This window comes from Xenia sp. Carnegie-2017, unplaced genomic scaffold (assembly GCF_021976095.1).
Source record: "Xenia sp. Carnegie-2017 unplaced genomic scaffold, XeniaSp_v1 HiC_scaffold_42, whole genome shotgun sequence".
NCBI classification, from domain to species: domain Eukaryota; kingdom Metazoa; phylum Cnidaria; class Anthozoa; order Malacalcyonacea; family Xeniidae; genus Xenia; species Xenia sp. Carnegie-2017.
In genome coordinates this window covers 99,573-127,353 of record NW_025813507.1, presented here as the reverse complement: position 1 = coordinate 127,353, position 27,781 = coordinate 99,573, and the positions used below count along the sequence as shown (strand labels likewise).

General features: G+C 35.2%; 1 protein-coding gene and 4 long non-coding RNA genes across 5 annotated transcripts; 4 read left to right on the top strand and 1 right to left on the bottom strand.

The window, feature by feature from the left end:
• Positions 1-198: 198 nt before the first annotated feature.
• On the top strand, positions 199-26,969 carry LOC124456111. Its single transcript, XR_006952113.1, has 3 exons — positions 199-209; positions 8,200-8,203; positions 26,608-26,969. It is a non-coding gene; the product is annotated as an uncharacterized LOC124456111 (long non-coding RNA).
• Positions 1,796-2,596, top strand: LOC124456108. The gene is made up of 3 exons (XR_006952110.1): positions 1,796-2,007; positions 2,074-2,421; positions 2,506-2,596. It is a non-coding gene; the product is annotated as an uncharacterized LOC124456108 (long non-coding RNA).
• On the top strand, positions 14,547-18,048 carry LOC124456109. The gene is made up of 2 exons (XR_006952111.1): positions 14,547-14,692; positions 17,767-18,048. It is a non-coding gene; the product is annotated as an uncharacterized LOC124456109 (long non-coding RNA).
• LOC124456107 (galactosylgalactosylxylosylprotein 3-beta-glucuronosyltransferase 3-like) lies at positions 18,546-22,015 on the bottom strand. Its single transcript, XM_047006639.1, is given in 4 exon segments — positions 18,546-18,920; positions 18,994-19,284; positions 21,257-21,786; positions 21,911-22,015. Coding segments are annotated over 4 exon segments (990 nt in total). The 5' UTR covers positions 21,999-22,015; the 3' UTR covers positions 18,546-18,839.
• Positions 22,669-25,463, top strand: LOC124456110. The gene is made up of 2 exons (XR_006952112.1): positions 22,669-23,109; positions 24,628-25,463. It is a non-coding gene; the product is annotated as an uncharacterized LOC124456110 (long non-coding RNA).
• Positions 26,970-27,781: the final 812 nt, after the last annotated feature.

The window sequence follows — 27,781 nt, the reverse complement described above, 5'->3', positions numbered from 1 at the left end:
GTCCTTAGTGTGGCCTGTATATTGGTGAAAACTCGATTTGGCGTATGCCTGTTTAGAAGATTTTTTCGTCACAATTTAGAAGATTTTTTCAATGAGGTGGAGTGGATAGTAAAAATGTTAAGTTGTGCAGGCATGTTATTTTCTGTTGATAAACATTTGTAACGAACAGTAAGAAAATTTGCGAAGAATACTAATACTAGCAGTAGTATGTTTTTTCAACGGCTGCTGATTTGCGTAAAAGTGATTTACTTGGTTCAAAAAGCAATGTGCTTTCATGTATGTTATTATAGGCTTTTTGATGACCCGAATATTTCATTTAGCGCATCACACATGGTGGACAAAAGTACATTTTATAATAGTAGCAATAATATTACTTTATTAACGGTTGCTCATTTGAATCAAGGTGATTCACTCGGTTTCAAAAGCAATGTGCTTTCATGTTATCATCGGAAGTTTTAACGGCACGAGTATTTTATTGACCGCACGGTAGACAAGAGTACATTTAATGTGTTATTACAAGTAGGCAATAAATAAGTAAAAGCTCTCAATAGTGACTTCACAGTCCAAGAGCCAAGAATTGTTTCATTTAGTATAACTGTTTGAGCATCTCAAATGATTTTCGTTTTAAAATATGTGCGTATGGGCAATGTGATGGCCAAGAAAAATAATGAACCGAGAGTTGTAGTAGAGCCTATTATGAAAGAGTATCTATAAATTTAATAACCACAACATGACCTTGGAATAGACTGACACGCACATATCATAACTATACAACTATAATATTTTCGGCTTCAAGGCTACTGGACCACAACGTCCACAAGAGTTTTAGACGAATTATAAATTTTACCAGGACAAATGAACTAATGAACTAACAGGGAAGTTTCGCTTTGACATGTTAAACTCATTTGATCATCACTCTGTTGACTCTGTTCATTTACAGAAGAAATTGTCGATCGATTTATCGGCTAACGCCAATTTCACTCTACACAAAGCGTTTGGACGACAAATGACGATATAGTATTTATCTAATAGAAACGGTTTTCATTCAAAATAGCAATCAATTTTATGTTAAAGGGGTTATATCACGAATTTTAGCCCCCCTTTTTTATTAGCTAAATTGAAAGACCTTATTTCAGTGATTTTAAATCTGCAATTATAATTGAAATTGGATTGGTGAAAGTGATTTTATGGACGTTCAAAGTCACGATTTTCAGCATTTTTTTTGCGAACTTTTTGATCGGTATGCTAATGAGTTGTGACGTAGATAGTTGAACACATATATCAACATGGCGTATTCTACTAGTAATCTTAATAAGAAACGCGGAGGAAAACGCTGTGTTGCTGGCGGACCTAATCAAATTAGTTGCGCCAATGATTCAAAAACAGAAGGAATGTCGATGCATCTGTTTCCTAATAAAGAAACAGAGCCGCAAAGACATAGAAAATGGGTAAATTTTGTGCGTAAACATAGACCGGGTTTTGAGGCTTCCTCTACCTCGTGTCTGTGTTCTGCGCATTTTGAAGATTCGTGTTTTGACCTTAATTTGAGCGTGCAAGTCAAGCTCAAAAGAAGGTTGAAGAAAGATGCTATCCCAACCATTGACGTGGCTGGTATTCCTGAACCATTACAGGACGAAATAACCGATCGAAAGCGCAGACAAGTAAGTTTACGCTTGTTTATGTTAATTTTTCTTTTGTCATATGTAAATTCGATATATGTTTTGTAGATTATTCGACATACTAATTTTAAGAATGTTTTGTAGAATATGAGAATTGAAGCATCAGTAACAAATTATTTTTCATATCAATTTCTAGAATATGTTGAACAAGTAAAGAATGTTCTTTTCATGTCTAATAAACAAGAACTTTCAACTATAATGGAAAGATATAGAGGAAAAGCACCCGAACCTTTGTGCAGCCAGTTTCCCAACAAACGATCCAAGGCTGAGGCAGTAAAAAAATATGTTGCGAGGAACAAGCATGTCAGTCATGCACTTTATCCATGCTGTAAGTATGGGATAATGGTATTGTTTACAATTATTTTAGGATGTAATGATCTGCATTTTTCCTTAGTGGAACAGCAAAGACAGCAGTTACAAGACCTAACAGATGATGCAGATCAAATATTAAAAAGCTCTGGGAATAAAAGTACTCGCAAATGTACTAAATGCAAAGCTCCAATGAAAGGACATCCTCAAGGTCAATGCTTCACTGAAAAAGAATAAATTGAAGTTGGTAGATGATAGGGCAGTGGTCAGACATTGCTTGGAGCCTGTCTGGAATGGAGAAGTAAGGCACCTCCTTCCCACCACCAGCCTGAGGGTTCACCTTAGGCAAGTGATAGTACCCTCTAGCCTCCCTATCTGGGCACTGATATACACACCTTTCCTGATGATTACAGTATTAATATAACATTGAATGGTATGTATACTTGTCAGATTGAAGATGACTATCTCACTCGATTGTGCAACTAATTAATTTTCATGAATAATTTTTTTATTGTAGTTTAATGCTCAACATGCCCTTTGTGGATGCAGTGCACTCAAGTGTGAAGACCTTATAAGATAAGTTCATGTGGCTTGCTATTTTCCATTTTACATTTATGCTATGATTTAATTCCATATAATTTTTCTTTTTTTCCCAGACTGACATTGAAGAAAAGATTTTCTTTACCGTATAGTGCATCCATGTATCTCCTACTTGGTTTTCATCTAGGCATATTTTCTGACCATTCTAAACTCAGCAAAGAAGGCCAACAGTCTCTACAGTGCACAAGTTAAAAGACCTTTCCATCATCGCCCCTCTGATGGTATGTAACCTTTTGTGTTACCACTTGGATATGCTTTCCGAATAAAGTGGTAAACACAAGCAGGTAAAGGCCGAGTATTCTCCCATCCCATAGACCCACAAAACCATCGCATCAACCATCTGTATGCCACAGCTCTCAAGTACCTGAAGTAAATAAAAAGGTTGGACTAATTATTGTTGATGAAACAATGTTGATGATAACATTCTTTCTCATACAATTTACAATCTTACATATTTAATGATTGTGATGCTTGGCGGCGATAAGCACGTCCATTCCTATCTCTCAATAGTGGCCCGACGTTTTCAAGGACAGCCTCATGAACTAAAGGCCCAAATTTGGCATGCTGTGTTATGCATGATATTTTCTCAATGCTGCCATCGAATGTCATTTTCTGCAAAGCTGGTCCTATTTCCTTACAGCATCTGTACTCTAATGCGCCTTCTAACAAATCGGTATGACAGCATTGACAATTACACCTGAAACGTGGGAGCATTGTGGTTTATAAAGTAACTTTATGTATATTACAAACAGGAGAAAACAACAACTTACCATTCACCGAGTGGAATTACGCCATCACTTCGTTGTTCTAAGGTCGCAGGAGAATTCCATCGGGATCATCTGGAGTATGCACTTCATCACCATCTCCTGCGAGCGGTTCATCGTCATATGCGAAGTCGTTTAAATGCTCGACATAACCCACGGATTCCGAGCTCGAATCAGATACGCATTCAGACATCGAATTCGAATTATCTGAGCACTGATTTGAAGCCATACTTTCCGGACAACTTGTTTTTTTAATATTTTATTGAAAATACTGTCATTATTTGTTTTTAACACAAGAAAAACGACAACAAAATCACCTCCTATAATATAATATTATATTGACGGAAACAGACGTGTTCAACTATCTACGTCACAAGTATCAATATGGCGTCGTAAAAAATTCGCAAAAAGTACCCGACTTTGGAGGCAAAATTAAGGAACTTATATTTATCTGTTTAAGTCCAGCGACATGTCATAGTTCTTCAAATAATCCAAATTTTCAATTAAGCTAATAAAAAAGGGGGGCTAAAATTCGTGATATAACTCCTTTAAATTTGCGAGGACGTCTCTATAATCGTCGCAAGTAAAGCACCGGAAAAGGATATACATATACGTTCGAGCTTGTCGTCTGCTTTCCGAGAGCGTGAAACTTATATAGCAGTGCATTTTTATATTTTAAGGAACAAACATTACACTTTGCAAAAGACATGGACCAATAGGTCCAATAGGTCCCATTCCACTTTGTTTAATGTAATGTGTAATCAGTCCTATACAACAAATCAATTCCATGCTCATAATGACTCTAAGTATAATGTATGTAAAAAGAATGCTAATGTGCCACGAATAATGACCGCAACATGGTATGTACCATTCAAGTTTGTATGTGTATAAAAGTGATTCCTGCAGGAAACAGCTGAGTAACACGAATCCAGATGAAATCAAATAATATACTTTTACACAAGCACTGAGAGACTGAGAGATACATATATGACACCATAAAATTGATGGTGTTAATGGATGTGTTGATCTTGTGCTGGTTGGCAACAAATTGAACAAAATACAGAAAATATCCTTTAAGCTACAGTTAACATGATTTAATTGGTTGTTGGCTGAGTTTTTGCTTTCATGTCAGCTGCAACATATACATGTAAAGATCAACAATTTAAATGAAGCAATTGCTTTGCTACCGCTTTCCTTTAGCATGCAAATTTTATAAAATGAACTTTGGAAAACTGCTCACCCAAATATTCCCAATTTAATATTTGCATATTATAAATACATACTTGTGTTACTTCTTGCATGTTGTTCTATAAATTGACTTAGTTTTATGAGAATTTGAAAAAAGGGTGATACAATTACTTTGTCTTTATTAAGTGACAAAATATACAAGATATTGCAGTTTGTTGCTCATCATATCAATAGTATGTTTTAAAAATTACTTTGCTTTAGTTCATTTGGTATTGTGTTGCTTAAAACAGATGATAAATAATGGAAAACACTCAATAGCAATTTGTAAATGGCACATTTCGCCTACTCGGTGCAAGAGACAGCATCTACCTTGCGATAGTAGAATATAATTATCTTGCTCTCCAGGGTGCAACCTTGTGTTCATGAATTCATACTTTTTTTGCAACACAGAAGACAAATTTTCTCTGAGAGTTGAATTACTACAGCACTTCTCTCTCTTAGTAGGTGATATAATTGTGTGTGGCCGTTGTTTAAATTGCACAGATATAAATGATATATATTTTGCGAAAAGACATACTATTTATAAGCCAAACACTTTAATTTAACGCTGTGGATATTCACCCGACATCTAGTTTAGTTAATTCAAACAAAGAATTCTATCATTTTAACAATGCCACTTGAATATTTTCAGTTCGTAATCGGATGAAAAATTTCACAAGATTCTGAAGCGCTTAATTCAACAACATATTTCAATTTTAGAAATAACAAAGCTCTTTGTTAATCATATTGACATAATTTATAAGATGACGCTTGAGTGCTGCCGAGATTTTTGCGTTTTTGAAGAGTTAGGAATAGAACGCGGAAAGGAATAGCGGAAGCGGAATGAGGGAAACAGAATGGCGGAAGCAGAATAGAGGGTAAAACGCGGAATAAAAAATGCTGTATAAAAAGCTGTATACGGTAAAGTAATTATAACTATTTTCCTTAATTAATATATGGATAGTTCAATTTAAGACAATGAGCGGATGTGAAAGTTAACTAAAATGAAAATTCACTATTTATATTAATTAAATATGTGCGTATTTGGAACTTGAAATTAACTCGGGAATCATTGGAGTCATAGTGTTCACTAAACCCTGAAAATATATCATGAAAAAAGTCATAACAAAACAGTTCAATATTTGTAAATGTAGATCGTTCAGGTTGGTATAGTCCTGAGAAGGACTGTTTTTTTGTTGTTGCTGACTAAGATAACTCTGAAGATGACTCTGAAGATGACTACCGCTAAGGTTGTCGAAACGTCAGTCAACAACAACAAAAACAGTCCTTCTCAGGACTATACCAACCTAGACGATCTACAGTTACAAACATGTAACGATACTCCCGGGTTCAAACCATTTACTTTAAAACAGTTCAAGATATTAGACAAATGCAAGCTTTGCAGGTGATCACCAATATCGATTATTTCTCGTTCGTGCATACGGTACGAAAAACTTTAACTTAGTAGGAGCAGTAAATTTGTATTTAACCAGTTTAGTGCATTTATCGTAGTTAATTTATTGACTGGCTCATTTCGCTCACAGTACGTTTTGAAGAGTTTAATGAAAGGCATAAAGCAAATGAGCATATTTTGCTTTCCTGTCTGTCACAATTTACAAATATTTTTTGTGCGAATTTACATAATATCAAATGACAGCAAAACTTACTCAATTACGCATCAAATATATGAGCAGGAAATACAATTAATTATTTTCAGATACTTGCAATGTGTAAAATATTTCCTTTTGAAAAATTAAACGTTGTTTTTTCAAGACACAGAATACTTGGAATGTATATTCTTTTGAAGAAGTTACAAGAAAAATGTAACAACAAACATCACGACCGTTTAGCTCAAAAATAGTAAAACAAGTATCGTATATTATTTTTACCAATACAAGTTAAGTAAGTGTGCTCATTCATTTAAATCGACGACATTTCATTCACGTCATTGAACTGTTTTAAAAGATAAGTTTTTGCCATTGTTTCATGTAACTAAAACTCACTTATCCACCAGTTGGATGTCTCTTTTCTCGCTTTATTCAAATATTGCGAGCTTCTTTACTTTTTAACTTGTTGACATCAATTGATTTTGCCCGTTTCCATGTAGTTTTTGTTAATGTTGTTTCAACATGAGACAAGATTATCACACACAAATTGTAATAATAGCAAGTTATAGCACAAATCTAACATCGCACAAGCAACATACAATAATAACGTAGGAAATGGCGCTCTTTACCAAGAAAATGATATGAAAGTAAAAAAGGCTGTAGTTTTTGCGTCCACAGGTGGATGGTCTGATCCCCAGAAGTCTTTATATGTATATAATTATGCAAACCTGAATATCTTCTTGGAGACAACAGGAGGTCAAAACACGCATGTTCTCTGTTGTAAACGCAAAATCTGTCACTAGGATTGTGAGAATGTATGATTCGGGTAATGAATTTTGTGGTGTAAGTCGAAAAAATATATACGGCAAGTTTTTTGAAAATAGACATGTTTCGACATCTCATGATGCCATCTTCAGTATGAGTGAAATAATAAGTGATACAAGGTTTATATAAAAGTAATAAGATACATAAATTACAACAATCAAAGGGAAATAAGATAGATTAATGGGGAGCGTCCGAGCGTATTATAAACTAAATATTGTATGTTTGTAAATGATGATCGTCCAGGTTAATAAAGTCCTGAGAAGGACTGTTTTTGATGTTGTTGACTGACGTTTCGACAACCTTAGCGGTAGTCATCTTCAGAGTCAAATGAGGAGTAAACGTCAGGTTAGCCGTATTTGTTGTCTGGTTCTTACGTCATTGTATTGTGTGTACAGGAAATGTGCAGGAAATGTGTATTGTCATTGTGGATTAGTGTGAAGTGAAATATTTTATTTTTAGTTGTGATGTGTGATTTAGGTGTAACGTTTTAGTTGTAGTGTGGGTGTCAATGGTGTATTGTCATTGTGAATTAGTTTGAAGTGTAATGTTTTAGTTGATCGTTTGTTTGTATTGTGAATAAGTCGTTTGTAAGGTGCCGGTAATTGCTGTGATCTGTTCAGGGGGGTTTGCTCCAAGTTGGTATACCAACTTTCTAATGTAAGCCGTTGTCTATAGTCAGTACTGTAAGTGATGCATTTTGCCGAGTCCCAGTCAATGTTGTGCTTTGTGATTCGGTGATGTTCGGCAATGTGATTAGTTTTGTCTTGTTTCTTAGTAGCTCGTTTGTGCTCAGTAAGTCTTATGTTTTACACCACACTACAACTAAAAACGTTACACCTAAATCACATCACAACTAAAAATAAAATATTTCACTTCACACTAATCCACAATGACAATACACATTTCCTGCACATTTCCTGTACACACAATACAATGACGTAAGAACCAGACAACAAATACGGCTAACCTGACGTTTACTCCTCATTTGACTCTGAAGATGACTACCGCTAAGGTTGTCGAAACGTCAGTCAACAACATCAAAAACAGTCCTTCTCAGGACTTTATTAACCTGGACGATCATCATTTACAAACATATAACGATACTCCCAGGTTCAAACCATTTACTTTATTACGATCATTTGGACGACAGAGCGAACAACTTGCTAACGACTACATACGTTTTGCAAGCAACGTCAGACGCATACGCCAACAACTCTGGTTTAACCACCGCTGCAAGGATTTTGGTCTCGTTCCGGCAGGACTTAGAATTAAGTCTCCGTTGAACACACAAGAGGCTATTCAGATTATCAAATCCACCAGCAGACGACTGATACGGGCACGGATTAACGACTGTCACAGACGAATCAACTATTACATCAAACAACAAGAACAAAGACTGAACAAACTGAAGGAACTCATACCAACGACAGTAAGTGATACTTTACTTTCTACCATACAAACTATTGCAGAGAAACGAGCAAACAAGACAGAGACACAACACCAAATCAAACAACAACAAAAACTTGAACGTTTAAAACAAACTAAAACACGTGCAAGACATAAACATGACGATAACTGGGTGAGGAATATTTCTTCCCGCCCATTAGACGAAACTGAAACGCGACTACTATCTTACGGACTAAAACATTCCATAACACCTAGACAAATCCCGACTGAGACGATAGTATCAAGTGTCGAGGCTGTCCTAGCGTATCAAAGAGACTTGTCAGAAACAACAAAAGACGAGATCAGAAGCAGGATAGCCTCCACTTTACAATCGTCCTCTATACGTGACAACAACTTGACAAAAGACGAACAACAAGCACTCAAACGACTAAAACACGACAACAACGTCATTTTACCAGCAGACAAAGGACGCGTGACTGTGGTCATGGACAGGAATGATTACTTTAACAAAATGGACGCACTTGTGAACGACAGACAAACGTACGAACAACTCAAACGAGACCCAACACCATCACTAGTACGCAAACTAACAGCAAGATCTTCTCTATGAGAAAATCTAACATTATATCTGAACGTATTTACTATCGACTCAGATGTTCAGTACCACGACCACCCAGACTATACGGACTACCAAAACTTCACAAACCACAAATACCCATGCGACCAATTGTATCATTCTGTGGTTCGCCTACTTACGAACTTTCAAAGTACTTGACTAACATACTGCAACCACTTACAAACAAATCAAAACACAAGCTACAATCCACTGAAACTTTCATTAAAAAACTGTGCACTATACAAATACCAGACAACTATATACTAGTGTCTTTTGATGTGAAATCACTGTTCACCAGTATTCCACTTAATCTGGCACTTACTTGTACAAAAACCCTCATTACAAACACCACGGACGTACTGCCATTACCGACAGAAGACATTATGGAGTTACTAGAGCTCTGCCTCACCTCGACTTACTTCCAATACAAAAGAACACACTACAAACAATTACATGGGACAGCAATGGGCTCGCCCGTTTCTGTTGTAGTTGCTGAAATTGTAATGCAATCTATAGAGGAACGGGCACTCATGACTTACAAACATGCACTACCTTTTTGGTTTCGCTACGTAGATGACACAATCACAGCACTACATGCAGACGAGATTGATGACTTCCATACTCACATCAACAAACAGAACAGCCACATACAATTTACCAAAGATGTCGAAGAAAACGGAACTCTTCCTTTTCTCGACTGTTTGGTAAAACATGACAATCAAAACTACGAACAACAGTTTATCGCAAGCCAACACATACTGACCGACTACTAGACCAATCATCTTACAACCCTACATCACACAAAGCCACCACAATCAGAACATTAACAAGACGTGCACAAATCATATGTGATTCACCGGACGCTCTACAAAACGAAAACAACTATCTCAAACGTGTTTTGACAAAACAACTATAACTCTGACTTTATCAAACGCAACACTTACAAACCCAACGAACCCAACGAAACGAACAACTCAGTGACAACAGCAACGATACCTTACATCAAAGGTACGTCTGAGACTATCTCGCGTATCTTACGACCATACAACATACGTGTCGCACATAAACCAATCACAACATTACGACAAGTACTAACGAACATAAAGGACAAAGAACAACCCAACGAACGACAAGGTGCAGTTTACAAAATAAACTGCTCCGACTGCCACGCCTCCTATATCGGGGAAACTGGCAGGAACTTAAACATAAGACTTACTGAGCACAAACGAGCTACTAAGAAACAAGACAAAACTAATCACATTGCCGAACATCACCGAATCACAAAGCACAACATTGACTGGGACTCGGCAAAATGCATCACTTACAGTACTGACTATAGACAACGGCTTACATTAGAAAGTTGGTATACCAACTTGGAACAAACCCCCCCCTGAACAGATCACAGCAATTACCGGCACCTTACAAACGACTTATTCACAATACAAACAAACGATCAACTAAAAACATTACACTTCAAACTAATTCACAATGACAATACACAATTGACACCCACACATTACAACTAAAAACGTCACACCTAAATCACACATCACAACTAAAAATAAAATATTTCACTTCACACTAATCCACAATGACAATACACATTTCCTGTACACACAATACAATGACGTAAGAACCAGACAACAAATACGGCTAACCTGACGTTTACTCCTCATTTGACTCTGAAGATGACTACCGCTAAGGTTGTCGAAACGTCAGTCAACAACATCAAAAACAGTCCTTCTCAGGACTTTATTAACCTGGACGATCATCATTTACAAACATATAACGATACTCCCAGGTTCAAACCATTTACTTTATTACGATCATTTGGACGACAGAGCGAACAACTTGCTAACGACTACATACGTTTTGCAAGCAACGTCAGACGCATACGCCAACAACTCTGGTTTAACCACCGCTGCAAGGATTTTGGTCTCGTTCCGGCAGGACTTAGAATTAAGTCTCCGTTGAACACACAAGAGGCTATTCAGATTGTCAAATCCACCAGCAGACGACTGATACGAGCACGGATTAACGACTGTCACAGACGAATCAACTATTACATCAAACAACAAGAACAAAGACTGAACAAACTGAAGGAACTCATACCAACGACAGTAAGTGATACTTTACTTTCTACCATACAAACTATTGCAGAGAAACGAGCAAACAAGACAGAGACACAACACCAAATCAAACAACAACAAAAACTTGAACGTTTAAAACAAACTAAAACACGTGCAAGACATAAACATGACGATAACTGGGTGAGGAATATTTCTTCCCGCCCATTAGACGAAACTGAAACGCGACTACTATCTTACGGACTAAAACATTCCATAACACCTAGACAAATCCCGACTGAGACGATAGTATCAAGTGTCGAGGCTGTCCTAGCGTATCAAAGAGACTTGTCAGAGACAACAAAGACGAGATCAGAAGCAGGATAGCCTCCACTTTACAATCGTCCTCTATACGTGACAACAACTTGACAAAAGACGAACAACAAGCACTCAAACGACTAAAACACGACAACAACGTCATTTTACCAGCAGACAAAGGACGCGTGACTGTGGTCATGGACAGGAATGATTACTTTAACAAAATGGACACCCTTGTTAACGACAGACAAACGTACGAAAAACTCAAACGAGACCCAACACCATCACTAGTACGCAAACTTAACAGCAAGATCTTCTCTATGAGAAAATCTAACATTATATCTGAACGTATTTACTATCGACTTAGATGTTCAGTACCACGACCACCCAGACTATACGGACTACCAAAGCTTCACAAACCACAAATACCCATGCGACCAATTGTATCATTCTGTGTTTCGCCTACTTACGAACTTTCAAAGTACTTGACTGACATACTGCAACCACTTACAAACAAATCAAAACACAAGCTACAATCCACTGAAACTTTCATTAAAAAAACTGTGCACTCACTATACAAATACCGGACAACTATATACTAGTGTCTTTTGATGTGAAATCACTGTTCACCAGTATTCCACTTAATCTGGCACTTACTTGTACAAAAAACCCTCATTACAAACACCACGGACGTACTGCCATTACCGACAGAAGACATTATGGAGTTACTAGAGCTCTGCCTCACCTCGACTTACTTCCAATACAAAGGAACACACTACAAACAATTACATGGGACAGCAATGGGCTCGCCCGTTTCTGTTGTAGTTGCTGAAATTGTAATGCAATCTATAGAGGAACGGGCACTCATGACTTACAAACATGCACTACCTTTTTGGTTTCGCTACGTAGATGACACAATCACAGCACTACATGCAGACGAGATTGATGACTTCCATACTCACATCAACAAACAGAACAGCCACATACAATTTACCAAAGATGTCGAAGAAAACGGAACTCTTCCTTTTCTCGACTGTTTGGTAAAACATGACAATCAAAACTACGAACAACAGTTTATCGCAAGCCAACACATACTGACCGACTACTAGACCAATCATCTTACAACCCTACATCACACAAAGCCACCACAATCAGAACATTAACAAGACGTGCACAAATCATATGTGATTCACCGGACGCTCTACAAAACGAAAACAACTATCTCAAACGTGTTTTGACAAAACAACTATAACTCTGACTTTATCAAACGCAACACTTACAAACCCAACGAACCCAACGAAACGAACAACTCAGTGACAACAGCAACGATACCTTACATCAAAGGTACGTCTGAGACTATCTCGCGTATCTTACGACCATACAACATACGTGTCGCACATAAACCAATCACAACATTACGACAAGTACTAACGAACATAAAGGACAAAGAACAACCCAACGAACGACAAGGTGCAGTTTACAAAATAAACTGCTCCGACTGCCACGCCTCCTATATCGGGGAAACTGGCAGGAACTTAAACATAAGACTAACTGAGCACAAACGAGCTACTAAGAAACAAGACAAAACTAATCACATTGCCGAACATCACCGAATCACAAAGCACAACATTGACTGGGACTCGGCAAAATGCATCACTTACAGTACTGACTATAGACAACGGCTTACATTAGAAAGTTGGAACACCAACTTGGAACAAACCCCCCTGAACAGATCACAGCAATTACCGGCACCTTACAAACGACTTATTCACAATACAAACAAACGATCAACTAAAAACATTACACTTCAAACTAATTCACAATGACAATACACAATTGACACCCACACATTACAACTAAGAACATCACACCTAAATCACACATCACAACTAAAAATAAAATATTTCACTTCACACTAATTCACAATGACAATACACGTTTCCTGTACACACAATACAATGACGTAAGAACCAGACAACAAATACGGCTAACCTGACGTTTACTCCTCATTTGACTCTGAAGATGACTACCGCTAAGGTTGTCGAAACGTCAGTCAACAACATCAAAAACAGTCCTTCTCAGGACTTTATTAACCTGGACGATCATCATTTACAAACATATAACGATACTCCCAGGTTCAAACCATTTACTTTAAATATTGTATTGAATTTAAAAACTTGAACATTGAGGCAAGGTTAGTTTTGTTAATGTGGAGTGTTTGTTTGATTTTAAGGGTGAATGAAATGTCGGCCGTGTCGATGATTTTGAAGCAAGAGGGTGAATAGTTGGTTTTACATAAGTGACTTTAAGAAGGTGTCGGTAGATATGAGAGTTTTTGTCTGTTGTGGTATGTTCCCTGATTCTGGTGTATAAATGGCGCGAAGTTTCGCCAATGTATCGGGAATTACATCCCGCGCAATTGAATTCATATACCACCATAGATTTAATTCAATCAAGGATTGGGTATTTGAATGAGAAAAGGTTTTCGATTATAAATGATGTGAAAACTAGTCGAATGTCAATATCTGTACAGAAAGGTTTCATAATCTTTGTAAGTCTGCGTTGTGTGTGTGAGTAATGTCCGTTATATGGTAGATGAACAGATCTGTAATACATATTGTAAAATGCTTGGATTGAGTGAAGAGCTTTCCAATATCAACTGATTTGTGTAACTTAGTACTCACTGCTTATTTTCTTTTTGTAATGTCGCGATGTGTATTTTTATAGTTTAAGATAAATTCTACAATTTCAAAATCTTATATTTGTCAGAAAGGTAACAGTTAATGAGATTAAAGATCACATGATTAATTAAAGACAGCAGGTATTTCTTATGTGTTTTGCATTCTGTAGTGAGCTTTTTGGAACAAAAAGGAATGTACAGCATCATTTGTAAGCAAGCTTTCTACTTCTGGTATAATTTCCTCACACCTAGCTCTTAAATTTGGGTCAAGGTAGTCATTTCATAAGATATCATTCCTGATAACTCACAAACATCGTGCAAAGATTTTGAAGCGAATTTCACTTCAAATAAGAATCGAAAATTATACTCTATCATTAACTGATTTAAAGTTGATTTATGGACTGAGAAAAAGAGGTCGCCAAAGCAGAAGAAGATTCCATAGGTAATCACCACTGTTCTCTGCATTATACCTCTCTGGAAAGCAGTACAAGGGATCTGGTATTCCTTTGGGTGACCTTGAATATTTTTGTTTTCGTACTCTATGTGAGTTCCAAATAAAAGAGCGAAAAGTGTCCAGTTCCTTTTGAAGTACAGGTATGAAAATGTAATCTAGGACAGGCCTGTAAAGAGAACTGCAATGCTATAGAATACATGAAACCAAGATATGATATGAAACATTTAGACAAGTCTCTCTGATCAAAAGACTTGTCAGAGACAACAAAGACGATATCAGAAGCGGGGTAGCCTCTGCTTTGCCTCTATACGTGACAGCAACTTGTCAAAGGATGAGCAACAAGCACTCAAACGACTAAAACCCGATAACAACAGCGTCATTTTGCCAGCAGACAAAGGACGCGTGACTGTGGTCATGGACAGGAATTATTACTTCGACAAAATGGACACCCTTGTTAATGACAGACAAACGTACGAACAACTCAAACGAGACCCAACGCCATCACTAGTACGCAAACTTAACAGCAAGATCATCTCTATGGGAAAATCTAACATTATATCTGAACGTATTTTCTATCGACTAAGATGTTCAGTACCACCACCAGTCAGACTATACGGACTACCGAAACTTCACATACCACAAATACCCATGCGACCAATTGTATCATTCTGTGGTTCGCCTACTTACGAACTCTCAAAGTACTTGACCGACATACTGCAACCAGTTACAAGCAAATCAAAACACAAGCTACAAACCACTGAAATTTCATTAAAAAACTGAGCAGTATACAAATACCCGACAATTATATACTAGTATCTTTTGATGTAAAGTCACTGTTCACCAGTATTCCACTTAATCTGGCACTTACTTGTACAAAAACCCTCATTACAGACACCACGGACTTACTGCCATTACCGACAGAAGACATAATGGAGCTACTGGAGCTCGTCCTCACCTGGACTTACTTCCAGCACAAAGATACACACTACAAACAATTATATGGAACAGCAACGGGCTCACTCGTTTCTGTTGTAGATGCTGAAATTGCAATGCAATCTATAGAGGAACGGGCGCTCACGACTTACAAACATGCACTACCTTTTTGGTTTCGCTACGTAGATGACACAATCACAGCAATACATGTAGACCAGATTGATGACTTTCACATTCACATCAACAAACAGAACAACCACATACTATTTACCAAAGATGTTGAAGAAAAAGGAATTCTTCCTTTTCTCGACTGTCTGGTAAAACAGGACAATCAGATACTACGAACAACAGTTTATCGCAAACCAACACACACTGACCGACTACTAGACCAATCGTCTTACAACCCTACATCACACAAAGCCACCACAATCAGAACATTAACAAGACTTGCACAAACTATATGTGACTCACCGGACGCTCTACACAACGAAAACAACTATCTCAAACGTGTTTTTGACAAAAACAACTATAATTCTGACTTCAACAAACGCAACACATACAAACCCAACGAACCTAACGAAACAAACAACTCAGTGACAACAGCAACAATACCTTACATCAAAGGGACGTATCTTACGACCATACAACATACGTGTCGCACATAAACCAATCACAACGTTACTACAAGTAATAACGAACATAAAGGATAAAGAAGAACACAGCGAACGACAAGATGCAATTTACAAAATAAACTGCTACGACTGCCACGTCTCATATTGTTGGGTTTGATGCAGTGGCCATGATAAATAATCACACTGATGTCTGGAGGTTTTATTACATTTATTCTCACACATAGAAGAAAGACTAGCACACGACAACTAACTGATACATATAATGATAGAGCTATTTACATATGTGACGCTAAAATAAGATTGGTCAGTTTATTTCCTCAGCTCTTGTTACAAATAATATCGATTACGTTTACAATCATTTCTATAATTAAACATGTAGGAATGTAACACACACTTTACAAGATACACATATACACATCACATGAGAGCATAACCTAACACATATATCGTGGAAACTGGCAGGAACTTAAACATAAGACTTACTGAACACAAAAGAGCTACAAAGAAACAAGACAAAACTAATCACATTGGCGAACATCACCGAATCACAAAGCACAACATTGACCGGGACTCGGAAAAATGCATTATCTACAGTACTGACTATAAACAACGGCTTACATTAGAAAGTTGGCATACCAACTTGGAACAAACCCCCCTGAACAGATCACAGAAATTACGGGCACCTTACAAACGAGTTATTCACAATACAAACAAACAATGTACTAAAATCATTACACTTCACATTAATTCACAATGACAATACACAATTTACACCCACACATTACAAATAAAAACATCACAACTAAATCACACATCACAACTAAAAACATCACACTTTATATTAATTCACAATGACAATACAGATTTGACACCCACACATTTCCTGTACACACAATACAATGACGTAGAACCAGATAACAAATACGGCTAACCTAACGATTACTCCTCATTTGATTCTGAAAATGACTACCGCTAAGGTTGTCAAAACGTCAGTCAACAACAACAAAAACAGTCCTTCTCAGGACTATACTAAACCTGGACGATCTATAATTATGTAAAGAGTCATTATATCGTACACGAGACCACTCAGCACAGCAAGTCCGTGTTTTTCACGTACTCGTTTGTGTATTGCACAGTATCCAATAAGCTGTCCATGTCTTCCGTTTTCAGCTTGAAATGCAGCTCTAACTTGCTCAACAGTTGTGTTGTACGTAATTTATGTACTTAATATCAAAATACTTCATACAAATTAACGAGTCTCCAGGAATATTGTGAAAGGTCTGTCGTCATAAAAACACGAATTTCGCTTCGAATTAAGTTCTGTAACACCAAACACCTTATGCTTTCTTTCAGCTCATTGTCATCTTTCCAATTAGTATCTCTCTTATAACCACACTCCACCATATTTGTTTGTTTTGCCATTAAATTTAGAATTTCCGTCATTTTGTTTGACGCCTGCAAGTTATCATGGTCTATAATAGCGTTGGGCCGTTTTTAATTTTAAAATTTCAAAATAAAATTTAAAACTGAAACTTTTACTTTAAAATTTAATTTTATTTTTAGTTTTTTTTATTAATTTTACAATTCATATTTATATTTTATTTTATTTTATTTATTTTTTTTAATTTGTGATTTTCTTTGTTTTATAGGTTTGTTTTTCTTTTATATTTATTGGGATTTTTCAAAAGATTTTGAATGACAACAATGGGCCACCATACAATACTACATAATGCTGATTACCTCTAATGCTGACACAGAGATTACTGTGTTAGTTAGCAATAATCTAATACAAGATAACATCAAGTAAAGCCTCAGTCTTAATTAAAAATATATAATTTGTAAATATAGCATATATACGCGACTGAGTTCACTTAGCTCAGTGACCTGAAACATAAGTGTATTATAATTAGCTATTAAAGATAATTCAAAAACCGTTGCATGTCTTCTGTTATGCTCTTAAATAGCTAAGCATTTTACTTCATTACAACTTAAAGAAATTGAAAAGTACAGATTGCCATGTTTGTGAAATTAATGCATCTTAAGTATTTAATTTTGCTTCATATTTTAAACAAAATTCCAAAAATCCAAGGTCTTGTTGCAATGGGGTCACCAATTTTCCCAATTTTTCTCAATATTTCATCGCACAAGAATTATGATCATGGGTACATGAAAAAGCGCAATTTCTTAATTCAACCAACCTAATTTACATAATTTATGTTAATAAAGCAACTAGCGTGATGTCATTTTGAGGAAATTTTTAAAAACATGAAATCCTACCCCGAGGAAGGTTATACTCTTTTTGCAACTCTGATGGGGCTAGAATGCTTTATGTTGTTTTTTATTATAGAGGCAAGGTTTACCGGAAGGCCTTCTATTTCATAAAGTAGGGAGCTCTTCATTATTGAGAAAACATGTTGGACTGATCAAATAGAAAAGTGCACAAACATTTATAATGTATTGCTTTGTTTACCTCTAAAAAACTAAATAAAAATTTAACGTCCTTGTGTGGAAGTAGAATTATAAAAATTAAGCTTTACTGGTGTTTTCAACTTTACAAAAACAATTAAATACACAAACTCTTATTTTGAATTTGTTTTGTTCTTTTTTCGGAAAAGCTAATATTTTTTTCTAAATGTGCCATATCAATCATAAATTCTACATACGACTGCCAGTCTTTGAAAAATCTCATGTAGACAACAATATTATGTTATCTCATTTTGCGTCATACTTCCATAAAGGGATCGGACGATTTATCTTTTCTCTTTATTATTGGTTCAGCAGTTTGTGTATGCCATACTAGTATCTGTAAAACAATAAAAGTATTTGAAAAGCTTATAAACATCTGAATTACTCTAAAATTAATAATGCTCGCTAACTTTTGTACAATCATTAGCCAAAGGTTCGAGTTCCTCAATTGACACCAAACTCTCTAGCAGATTTGTTTCCAAAAACCCAATCGGCGCATTTATATTAATAAATACTGTTGGCTTATGTAAAAGTAGATTAAGATTTAAAGCAAAGCCTGCCATATCCACTGGAAACCGTCGGTAGGGTTTCCAAAGAGTCCAAAATTTCATAACTTTGCCATTTTTGCAAATTGGACCAGCCCATTTGAATGCACCAGTAAAGCCGACTGGCCAAACTGACACTTTCTTTGTCCATCTCATCTAATTGTGTAAAAAAGAGGTACAAAACATTTTGAAACTAACAAAAAGAATGCTTGTTGATCCATTAGTAGAATATTTCCTGAAATGAATTAGTTGTGTAAAAATATTACTGCAAGATATAACAATAATAAATTTCAAATGCAGATTCTTGTGATCTCAGTTACGACACGAGTTTTAAACAACCTTACACATCATGACAGGTATTTAAAGTTTTCCCGCCATACTATAAGCTACATATAAAGTTGTCTTACCGTAGTATAACTTTCTATTTATCATACGTTTTTACACGTTAATGTAAACATTGAGCTACGTCAATGAAAGCGAACTATGTCAAGGTAAAAATCTCATAACTTTCACTTTTTTGTTACATAGTGAACTCCATTATGCAAAAATACGCCTCTTATGAGCACAGACAAAAAGTTTCATAATTTAATAAACTGAGAACATACCTTTATCAAGTTTCATAAAATTTGTAAATCAGATGTTTTCATGCAATAGCTATTGGAATAAAATCTTGCAACAATACAAACAAAATAATATGAAAAAGTAAAGAAGCGATTGTAATTAATCCAAACACAGAAAAATGAAATATATCACTGCTTAAAATGAATGGTTTCAGCCTTGGAGTATCATTACATCTTCATGGATGTAAATCGTTCATGTTGGCAGAATTCTGAGAAAGGTTGCTGTTGCTGATGTTAACTAACGTTTCAACAACCTAGGCAGTAGTCACCTTCAGAGATGTGGCTGAAATTTGTGGATTGAAATAATGGAAGAAGAGGCGCTCGCAACTTACAAAAATGTACTACCTTTTTGGTTAGGCTACATAGATGACATATTCACAGCACTACATGTAGACGAGATTGATGACTTTCTAACTCACATGGAACTCTTCTTTTTCTCAACTGTTTGATGAAACATGACAATCAAAAACTACGGACTACAGTTTATCGAAAACCAACACACATTGACCAATTACTTGACCAATCAACGTACAACACTATATCACACAAAGCAACCACGATTAAAACATTAAACAAGACGTGCCAAAATCATATGTGATTCACCGGACGCTCTACACAACAAAAACAATTATCTCAAACGTGTTTTAGACAAATACAACCATAACTCTGATTTCATCAAACGTAATATTTACAAACCTAATAAACACAACAAAACGAGCTATTTAACGAAAACAGCAACGATAAATTATATCAAAGGTACGTCTGAGACTATGTCACGTATCTTACGACCATACAATATACGTGTTGCATATAAACTAATCACAACGTTACGATAAGTACTAACGAACATAAAGGACAAAGAAGAACCCAGCGAACGACAAGATGCAATTTACAAAATAAACTGCTACGACTGCCACGCCTCCTATATCGGGGAAACTTGCAGGAACTTAAGCAACCGGCAAAACACAACACTGATTGGGACTTGGCAAAATGAATTACTTATAGCACCAATTAGAGATAATGAAGACTCATCTGCGTAGCACAACATCGGCAAGGACAAAAATAACGAAAGTTTGCCAAACGAGTTACACATCTCTTCGTTCCATGTATTATTCTGTAACCATATTTAATTGCCTCCCATAGACTCAGTTTTATTGTACATTAGTGAGTATCACACCACATCAAAGTGTGTATAAAAAGGAAGACGTTTAGAAAGAAACTACTGTGAAATTTCAATGCGTTACTCTACATGTTAGTCAACAGGTGCATAATTTTCTAAGAAAAGGAGCAAAGGGATGGATCCGTGTTAAATCGTAGTAGCAGAAAAGTTTTTTGTGCTAATATAAAAGATAAATACAATATGCAAGTAGTTGAAAATTCATTTTGCGCATGCGTGCTAAGCTTTAAAACGCATCGAAATTATCAAAATAGGTCAATTTTTAGTGGCATACTTAATTAATTATTACACCAGTACATTCGAAATATAAAACACAAACAATGACATTTACCTGCTCAAATATCTGTAAATCGTAGGTATTATCATCATCTGCAAAGTACACTACACCACTTGCAGCAGATCGTTTAATGTTCTTTCTGAGCCATGTTAGTCCGGCATTCCTTTGCTCCACACCTCTATGCTTCTTCTATCGAGGATCTTTCTTACGACGTCGTAAACGTTTTCTTGTTCTTATTGCTAAGTGTGTGTAAAGAACACCACAATTTTCCATAAACCTAATGATTGAATTACTTTTTACTTTTGAGTCTTCAACCAATATCCAGTGCATGTGTTCAACATGCATTAACGTTTGACACAGTCTAATTAGATCTGCTTTTTGGGTCAGTCTTTTATATGTCGGAGTAATGGCATAAATATACGGTAAACTCTCCTGGATATATTTAAATTTTTGTAAATTTCTTTCGTGTTCATTTTGAAAATTAGCTTGAAAATTTTGTTTGCGGTAAAGCATATCTTTTGTTACATAATTCAAGTATTTCGTTTTTACTTTGTTGTTGGAATTATCGCTAGGACTTCTGCAGCCTAAAAACAAAAATGTGGCTATAAATCGTTACCATGAAAAGGCAGTCAAATCAAGACAAAGTTGTAAAAAAGACAATTAAATTAAGAGGATCGATTGATAAATTAAGTTTATAGAAAGATTTACCTTTTAAGTAGACGAAAAGAAGCCATAGTAAATAAGTGTAAAGCAAAACAAAAACACTGCGTTTTGATATGATATACTTGAATGCCATTAGTACAAGAGAAAGCATGACATAACTCCGACAGAAATTCATGGTTATAATTGTTTGCAGGTGGCTTTTAAAATTAACAATAGGAATGCTTAAAAACTCTTTGACGACACCAACGCCGGTTTGTAGCCTAAACGAGCATATATATTTTAAGATATAGAAATTATTAAACGATGTACTACAAATGGACAATCAGTTTCAGTTTATTTTTAAATATTTGAATTTTTCATTAATCGAATCTTTTTCAGGATATAATCAGTTCACTTGACTTTAGAAATCTTAACGTAAATAGGCGTAGGATAATATAGACAATTATTGTATAGTGATTTTTAAATAATTGCGAAACGAGGACTAACAGATAATATAATAAAATATGATCAAAGAAAGTTTGCAGTCATGACTTTAAAAGATCATCTGCATTATCTTCATGTAATCTTGGAAACTTTAAATGATATTCCAGATATCGTATCCAGATATCTTAAAAATGATTGCATATTCTTAGCTACTTTTTACGTGTATAGATAGAGGAACAAAATCAAATTATCTTTGAAAAGGTCAATTTTATACTTAGGTGACTATTACATTTAATTTTATGAATCACCGGTGCACATTTATAAAATGCTAAGAATTTTCACATGTAATAAAGGGACAGCTATCATACTTTATTTACGATGGCAAAATATTGAGGTCACTGCTTCTTATGATAGATATATTGACCTCAAAATTTTTAGATATTGACATACAATTAATATACCTCTAATATTAAAAGCCTAGAACTTAAGAACCTGCTAAGCAAAGCCAATAATTTTGGACTCCCTATTTGTTAAAACCTTTTCACGCTATGACTTTAAACAGGTCCTTTTGTTTGAGGTTTTTACGTAGATGTGAATACATAATGAATTTAAGAAAGTGTATCATTTCTCCAAAGACAGTGAGTGTATCTTCTATTGATTATTATAACACATAAATCACTTTAAAAACTTTTATACGTGTCGCTGGTTCGCTTTCCTGCCGTTTACAGTGAAGAGAAAATTAGGGCGGAAGAAGAGAGAGACTACGAATCGGCAGTTAAATGCCTGTTCCAGTCACGTGGATTTCCCTGGAAAAAAATTAAGTAATTGTAATAATAATTTACTAATAATTCCACATTTGAATTATAAATTAAACATGGCTACACTTGGTAAATGATTGATTCATCGCATTCATGTACTAAAATAGACATCTTTCATTCGGAATAAAGCTTATATGCATTTCAGCTGCTCTTACTGAAGCTTTTCCACTTTAAAAAAGCAAAGTATTGTATCCGTAGCACTTTCAAATTCTTCTTCTTCAAACAACGATCGACGCCATCTTGCTCGCCAAAATATCAATATATATGAAATATATGAATTATTATTAAATAGCCAATCAGCGTCTTTCCCGGATTTTCCAGATAAATTCACGTGACTGGAACAAGCATTCGCTACCGATTCTCAGTCTCTACATTCTATCGCCCTTATGTTCTCTCCCCGTAGAGACTGCACGCAGGCATCTGCTACCGATTCTCAGTCTCTACATTCTATCGCCCTTATGTTCTCTCCCACGTAGAGACTGCACGCAGGCATCTGGTACGCTGGCTACCCACGATTTTTATAGGGCAACAGAGTAGACTAAAAAGCAACTGACCGATTTTCCGTGATTCATCTTTATGAACTAGCTGATGTAGCATATAAACAATGTAATTTTCGATAATTTGAGCGTATAATCCCGTCCCTCAGATTGTCAATTTCCAACCTTCATTTTCGGGCTTGTACTAATCAAAAGCCTCTTCGTATGTCTATTACGTTTTCACAGGTTATCTTACATAACCCTATTCAAACACAATATACATCTTGGTTTCCTTGCGATTTCAGTCATGCGCCAGCTTTACACTTTACAATTTTTATTGCTTTATTTTGCAAAGTTATTGATGCTATTCCACCTTTTTTGTTTTTTAGCAGGTTGTAATTCATAAATTCGAAAGTGTTAAAAATAAGTGAAAAAAAGACATTCAGAAAAGTACTTTAGAAATGCAGATAGAACTATTGCTTTATGTTGTAATACAAAAATATTGAAGCATTGCAAGCTCAGAATAGTTGTCAAATGTTAAATTTTACCTGCGTACATGCTAGTGCATTGGAAGCACAAGATAAAAGTAGTTTTCTGCAATATATTTAATGTTGCATCAAGCAATAAATAAATACATCACTTCAAAGAAACCTGTCATCACCAAGGTATTCAGCATACTCTTTTGTTGAAAAAAAGGATTTCTTTAAACCTGTTGCTAGACATAAAGATATCAGCAGGTCTAAGATGAAACAAGAAAATGACAATTATTTAAATGTCAATGAGAATGTAAAATTTGTTAGAAGAAAGCATCCACCAACAGACTTGGAAGATAACATTTTCGAGGCCAGCATTCAAGAAGCAACTTGAGCATTTTTTTTGAGTGCGTTTCGTATGTGCACGCTTCGTATTGTGGACAGAATTAATTTAGAGTTAAAAAAAATTTACGATAAGAAAAAGGTCTTGACAAGAGAAATTAGTGCTTCAAAACATAAATAACTACAGATATACATTTCTATAGATTACATGACAATTTATGTTGTTTTAGGCAAACAAAAATGGGAGCAGCAATGCTATGGAACTTGAATGCGCAAAACAGTCATCTAAATTCTTCGAATGACAAGATCTGAGGATTGACAATGTTATCAGTGACCGAGGTAAAGGGATAACCAAGCGGATGAATACCAAGTAAAAAGAAAATACACATTTCAATGATACTTTGCACTTGAAAAAAAGCAGTAACAAGAAACTGAGGAAGGCAAGCAAAGAGAAACGATGTGAAAGAATTAATGATGGGCTTAAAGGAATTTGTATACATTTGTATTGGAGTGCACAAACAACAATGCCTGGATTTGAGGCCTTGTTACTGGAAAATGAAAGCTTACTTTTAGACATATGGCAGGCAAACATGAAAATCATCCAGATCGTTTGTTTACATCTTTTGCCCTTGATGAGATCGAGGAACAAAATGGAGTCCAATGATTTTCATGTGTTTACAATGTTTCCCTGTCGTCATAATTTTTTTTGTTAAAGATATAATTAAATTAAGAAAATAAAAGTAAATAATAAATTGATATGCTCTAAGAAAAACACTTTAGATAAATTATTTCTTCTCTTTACTTCAATGAGAAATTCCATCGCACATCAAAAAATAAAGCATGTCACCACTTCCTACAATATATAATTTCCAAAATACAAAACTTGGTGAAGAAGTTTTTCGTAAAGTAACATTTCAATCAACTTATCTAAATGTTTGTTCTTATTGCCTTTTTGTATTTAATGTTTCCGTGTTTTTTATTAAGCTTTTTTACATAACACAAAACTATTGTTTTAGTAATTGTTGATTTTTAATAACAAGTTCAAGTTTACATGTTTGTAAATGTAGATCGTCCAGGCTCGACCATTTACTTTATTAAGTTCAAGTTTGTGTTATTTAACTGTTTTTATAAGTTGGACGTATAGAATATGTAAATGCTGTGAAGAATATCATATTTAAAGCCTCTTCAGAAGAGCTATTCCAGATTCATGAAAAATACAAAAAGAAAGCACCTGAACCTTTATGTAGACAACCTTTATGAACCTTTATGAACCTTTATGAACCTTTATGAACCTTTATGAACCTTTATGTAGACCTTTATTTAGACCTTTATTTAGATGAAGAGCAGATGCATCAACAACTAACATAAGCAGCTCCAGAGGACGAAAATGCTGTAACTCTGGAAAATCAGGATGTACATATATGTAAAGAATGTAATGCTCTACGTAAAACACATTCAGAGACACATGCTCAGATCCTGAAAGCTTTCATTGGGCAATGGTCAGATCTTGCTTGGAGCTCATATGAGTTGAAGAAATAAGACGCCTTCTTCGCTCCACCAGTCTGGGGGTCATCTTGAGCAAGTGATAGTATCCACTTAGCCTCCCAAATATGGAAAACAAACTTTTTTGTTGTTCTTGGAACTATTTATGTCTTATTCAATTATTCAACATTCTAAAGTTAATATTATTGGGATGAGTAGGTGATACTGACTTTTTGATATTTTGTTTCAAAAATAACTAGATAATACGCTCCTAGTTGTTACTGTTTTCAGATTGCTTTTTGGCTTAGTTTTCTCTGGATATCATAAACATGTCATATTCCAGAAGTAAAGTGATGTTATAATGTGTATCAAACAACTAGTTTTACTTTGTAATTACTATTCTCATGTTTTTTGCCTCATTTATTGTTCTGCAGTTCATTTCTTAGAGAATTGAATTGTATTGAATGTACATCTGAGTGTAAAGTAAATGCATTTAGATAGTATAGGAATGTTTTAAAGAAGGAGTATGGGCATGCTCTAAGGAAAGCTTTGGAAACCTTAGCAAAAAAAACTCGAGGAAGAAAGGAGGAGCAATCACATATGGGTAAATCTATTGGAAAAGGAAAGCAAAACATTTCTTTTGAGAATGGAGATGTCATGAATCAGCCAATCAGGCACATATGGGATTTGTTAGACAGAATGCAACCTTTGTACGTTCGAGTTGTTAGACAGAATGCAACCTATGTACGTTCGAGTACCTATGGATTGATAAGATACATGATTTTAAAAAGTATCTTTCTAATGACTTGCGTACTGATGTTGCTTTGATAGATGTTACACCAGCACTTTAGAGAAAACCAAGGGCATAATTTCAAGAAAATCCGAGGAAGCAATTAATTTTAAATCTCTTCATTTTTAAATAATTGACAACATAGTTAAGGTCAATTTATAATAGCTAATTATAATACAATAAAATATTGCCTCTTTTTTAACTGACACTTGGGGGGTATTGTTTATGCTATATTATTTGTGATGTAATTAAGTAGCTGACTCATTATTATATAAAAATATTATATGATTTTTCACTAAAGCTAGCAATATATACATAATTATGTATTTCACACTAAACCTAACGTTGTTGAGATGGAAGATAGCCTTTGGATTCACGCTGTGGGTACTTTTTTTTAGAATAAGTACACTGAAACTGGTGAATGCCTGCTTTTCTCCCATCCTAGTAGACGACATATACACCTAATAAGCCATATAGCTAACATCTCTCAAGAACAAAAAATTAAAACTAATTTTATTGTTAGCAATTCCATGTGCAAACTGTATCGTGAACTAATACTTTATAGTAAATAGTCTTAATGATTTAGTAACTTTCATCTACGAAAACAATATGGTTGATTATTAGGGACGAAAATTCTGAGGAGAGTGTTGGGAATTTTACTGGGGGTAAAATTTTACCACAGTCTATAATTTGGGTAGTTTTTACTCCCACTAAAATTTTACTCCAGTAGAAGTATGGGACAATTTTTACCTCATATTAGCGTTTACTTCAAAAATTGTGTCGTTCTGTGGAACTTTGTTCACTCCCCAGTAAAATTTTACCCCTAAAATTAGGGTAAACTAATGTTCCACAGAATAACCCAATTTTTGGAGTAAAATTCACTAAAATTAAACAGGAAGGTAATTTTGTGGGTAATTGTGGTGACTATTAGGTTGAAAATCGTTAATATGAAGTGTGTGCGTAAAACACATAAAATTTTCAAATTTAGTACGTATGCACTTAAAATTTACAACTTATTTATGAAACACGCATGAAAAAAAACTTGTAAATAAAAAACAAAAGATATTGGTGTTATATTATGTAAATCATCAATTAAAAATTGACACTTTACA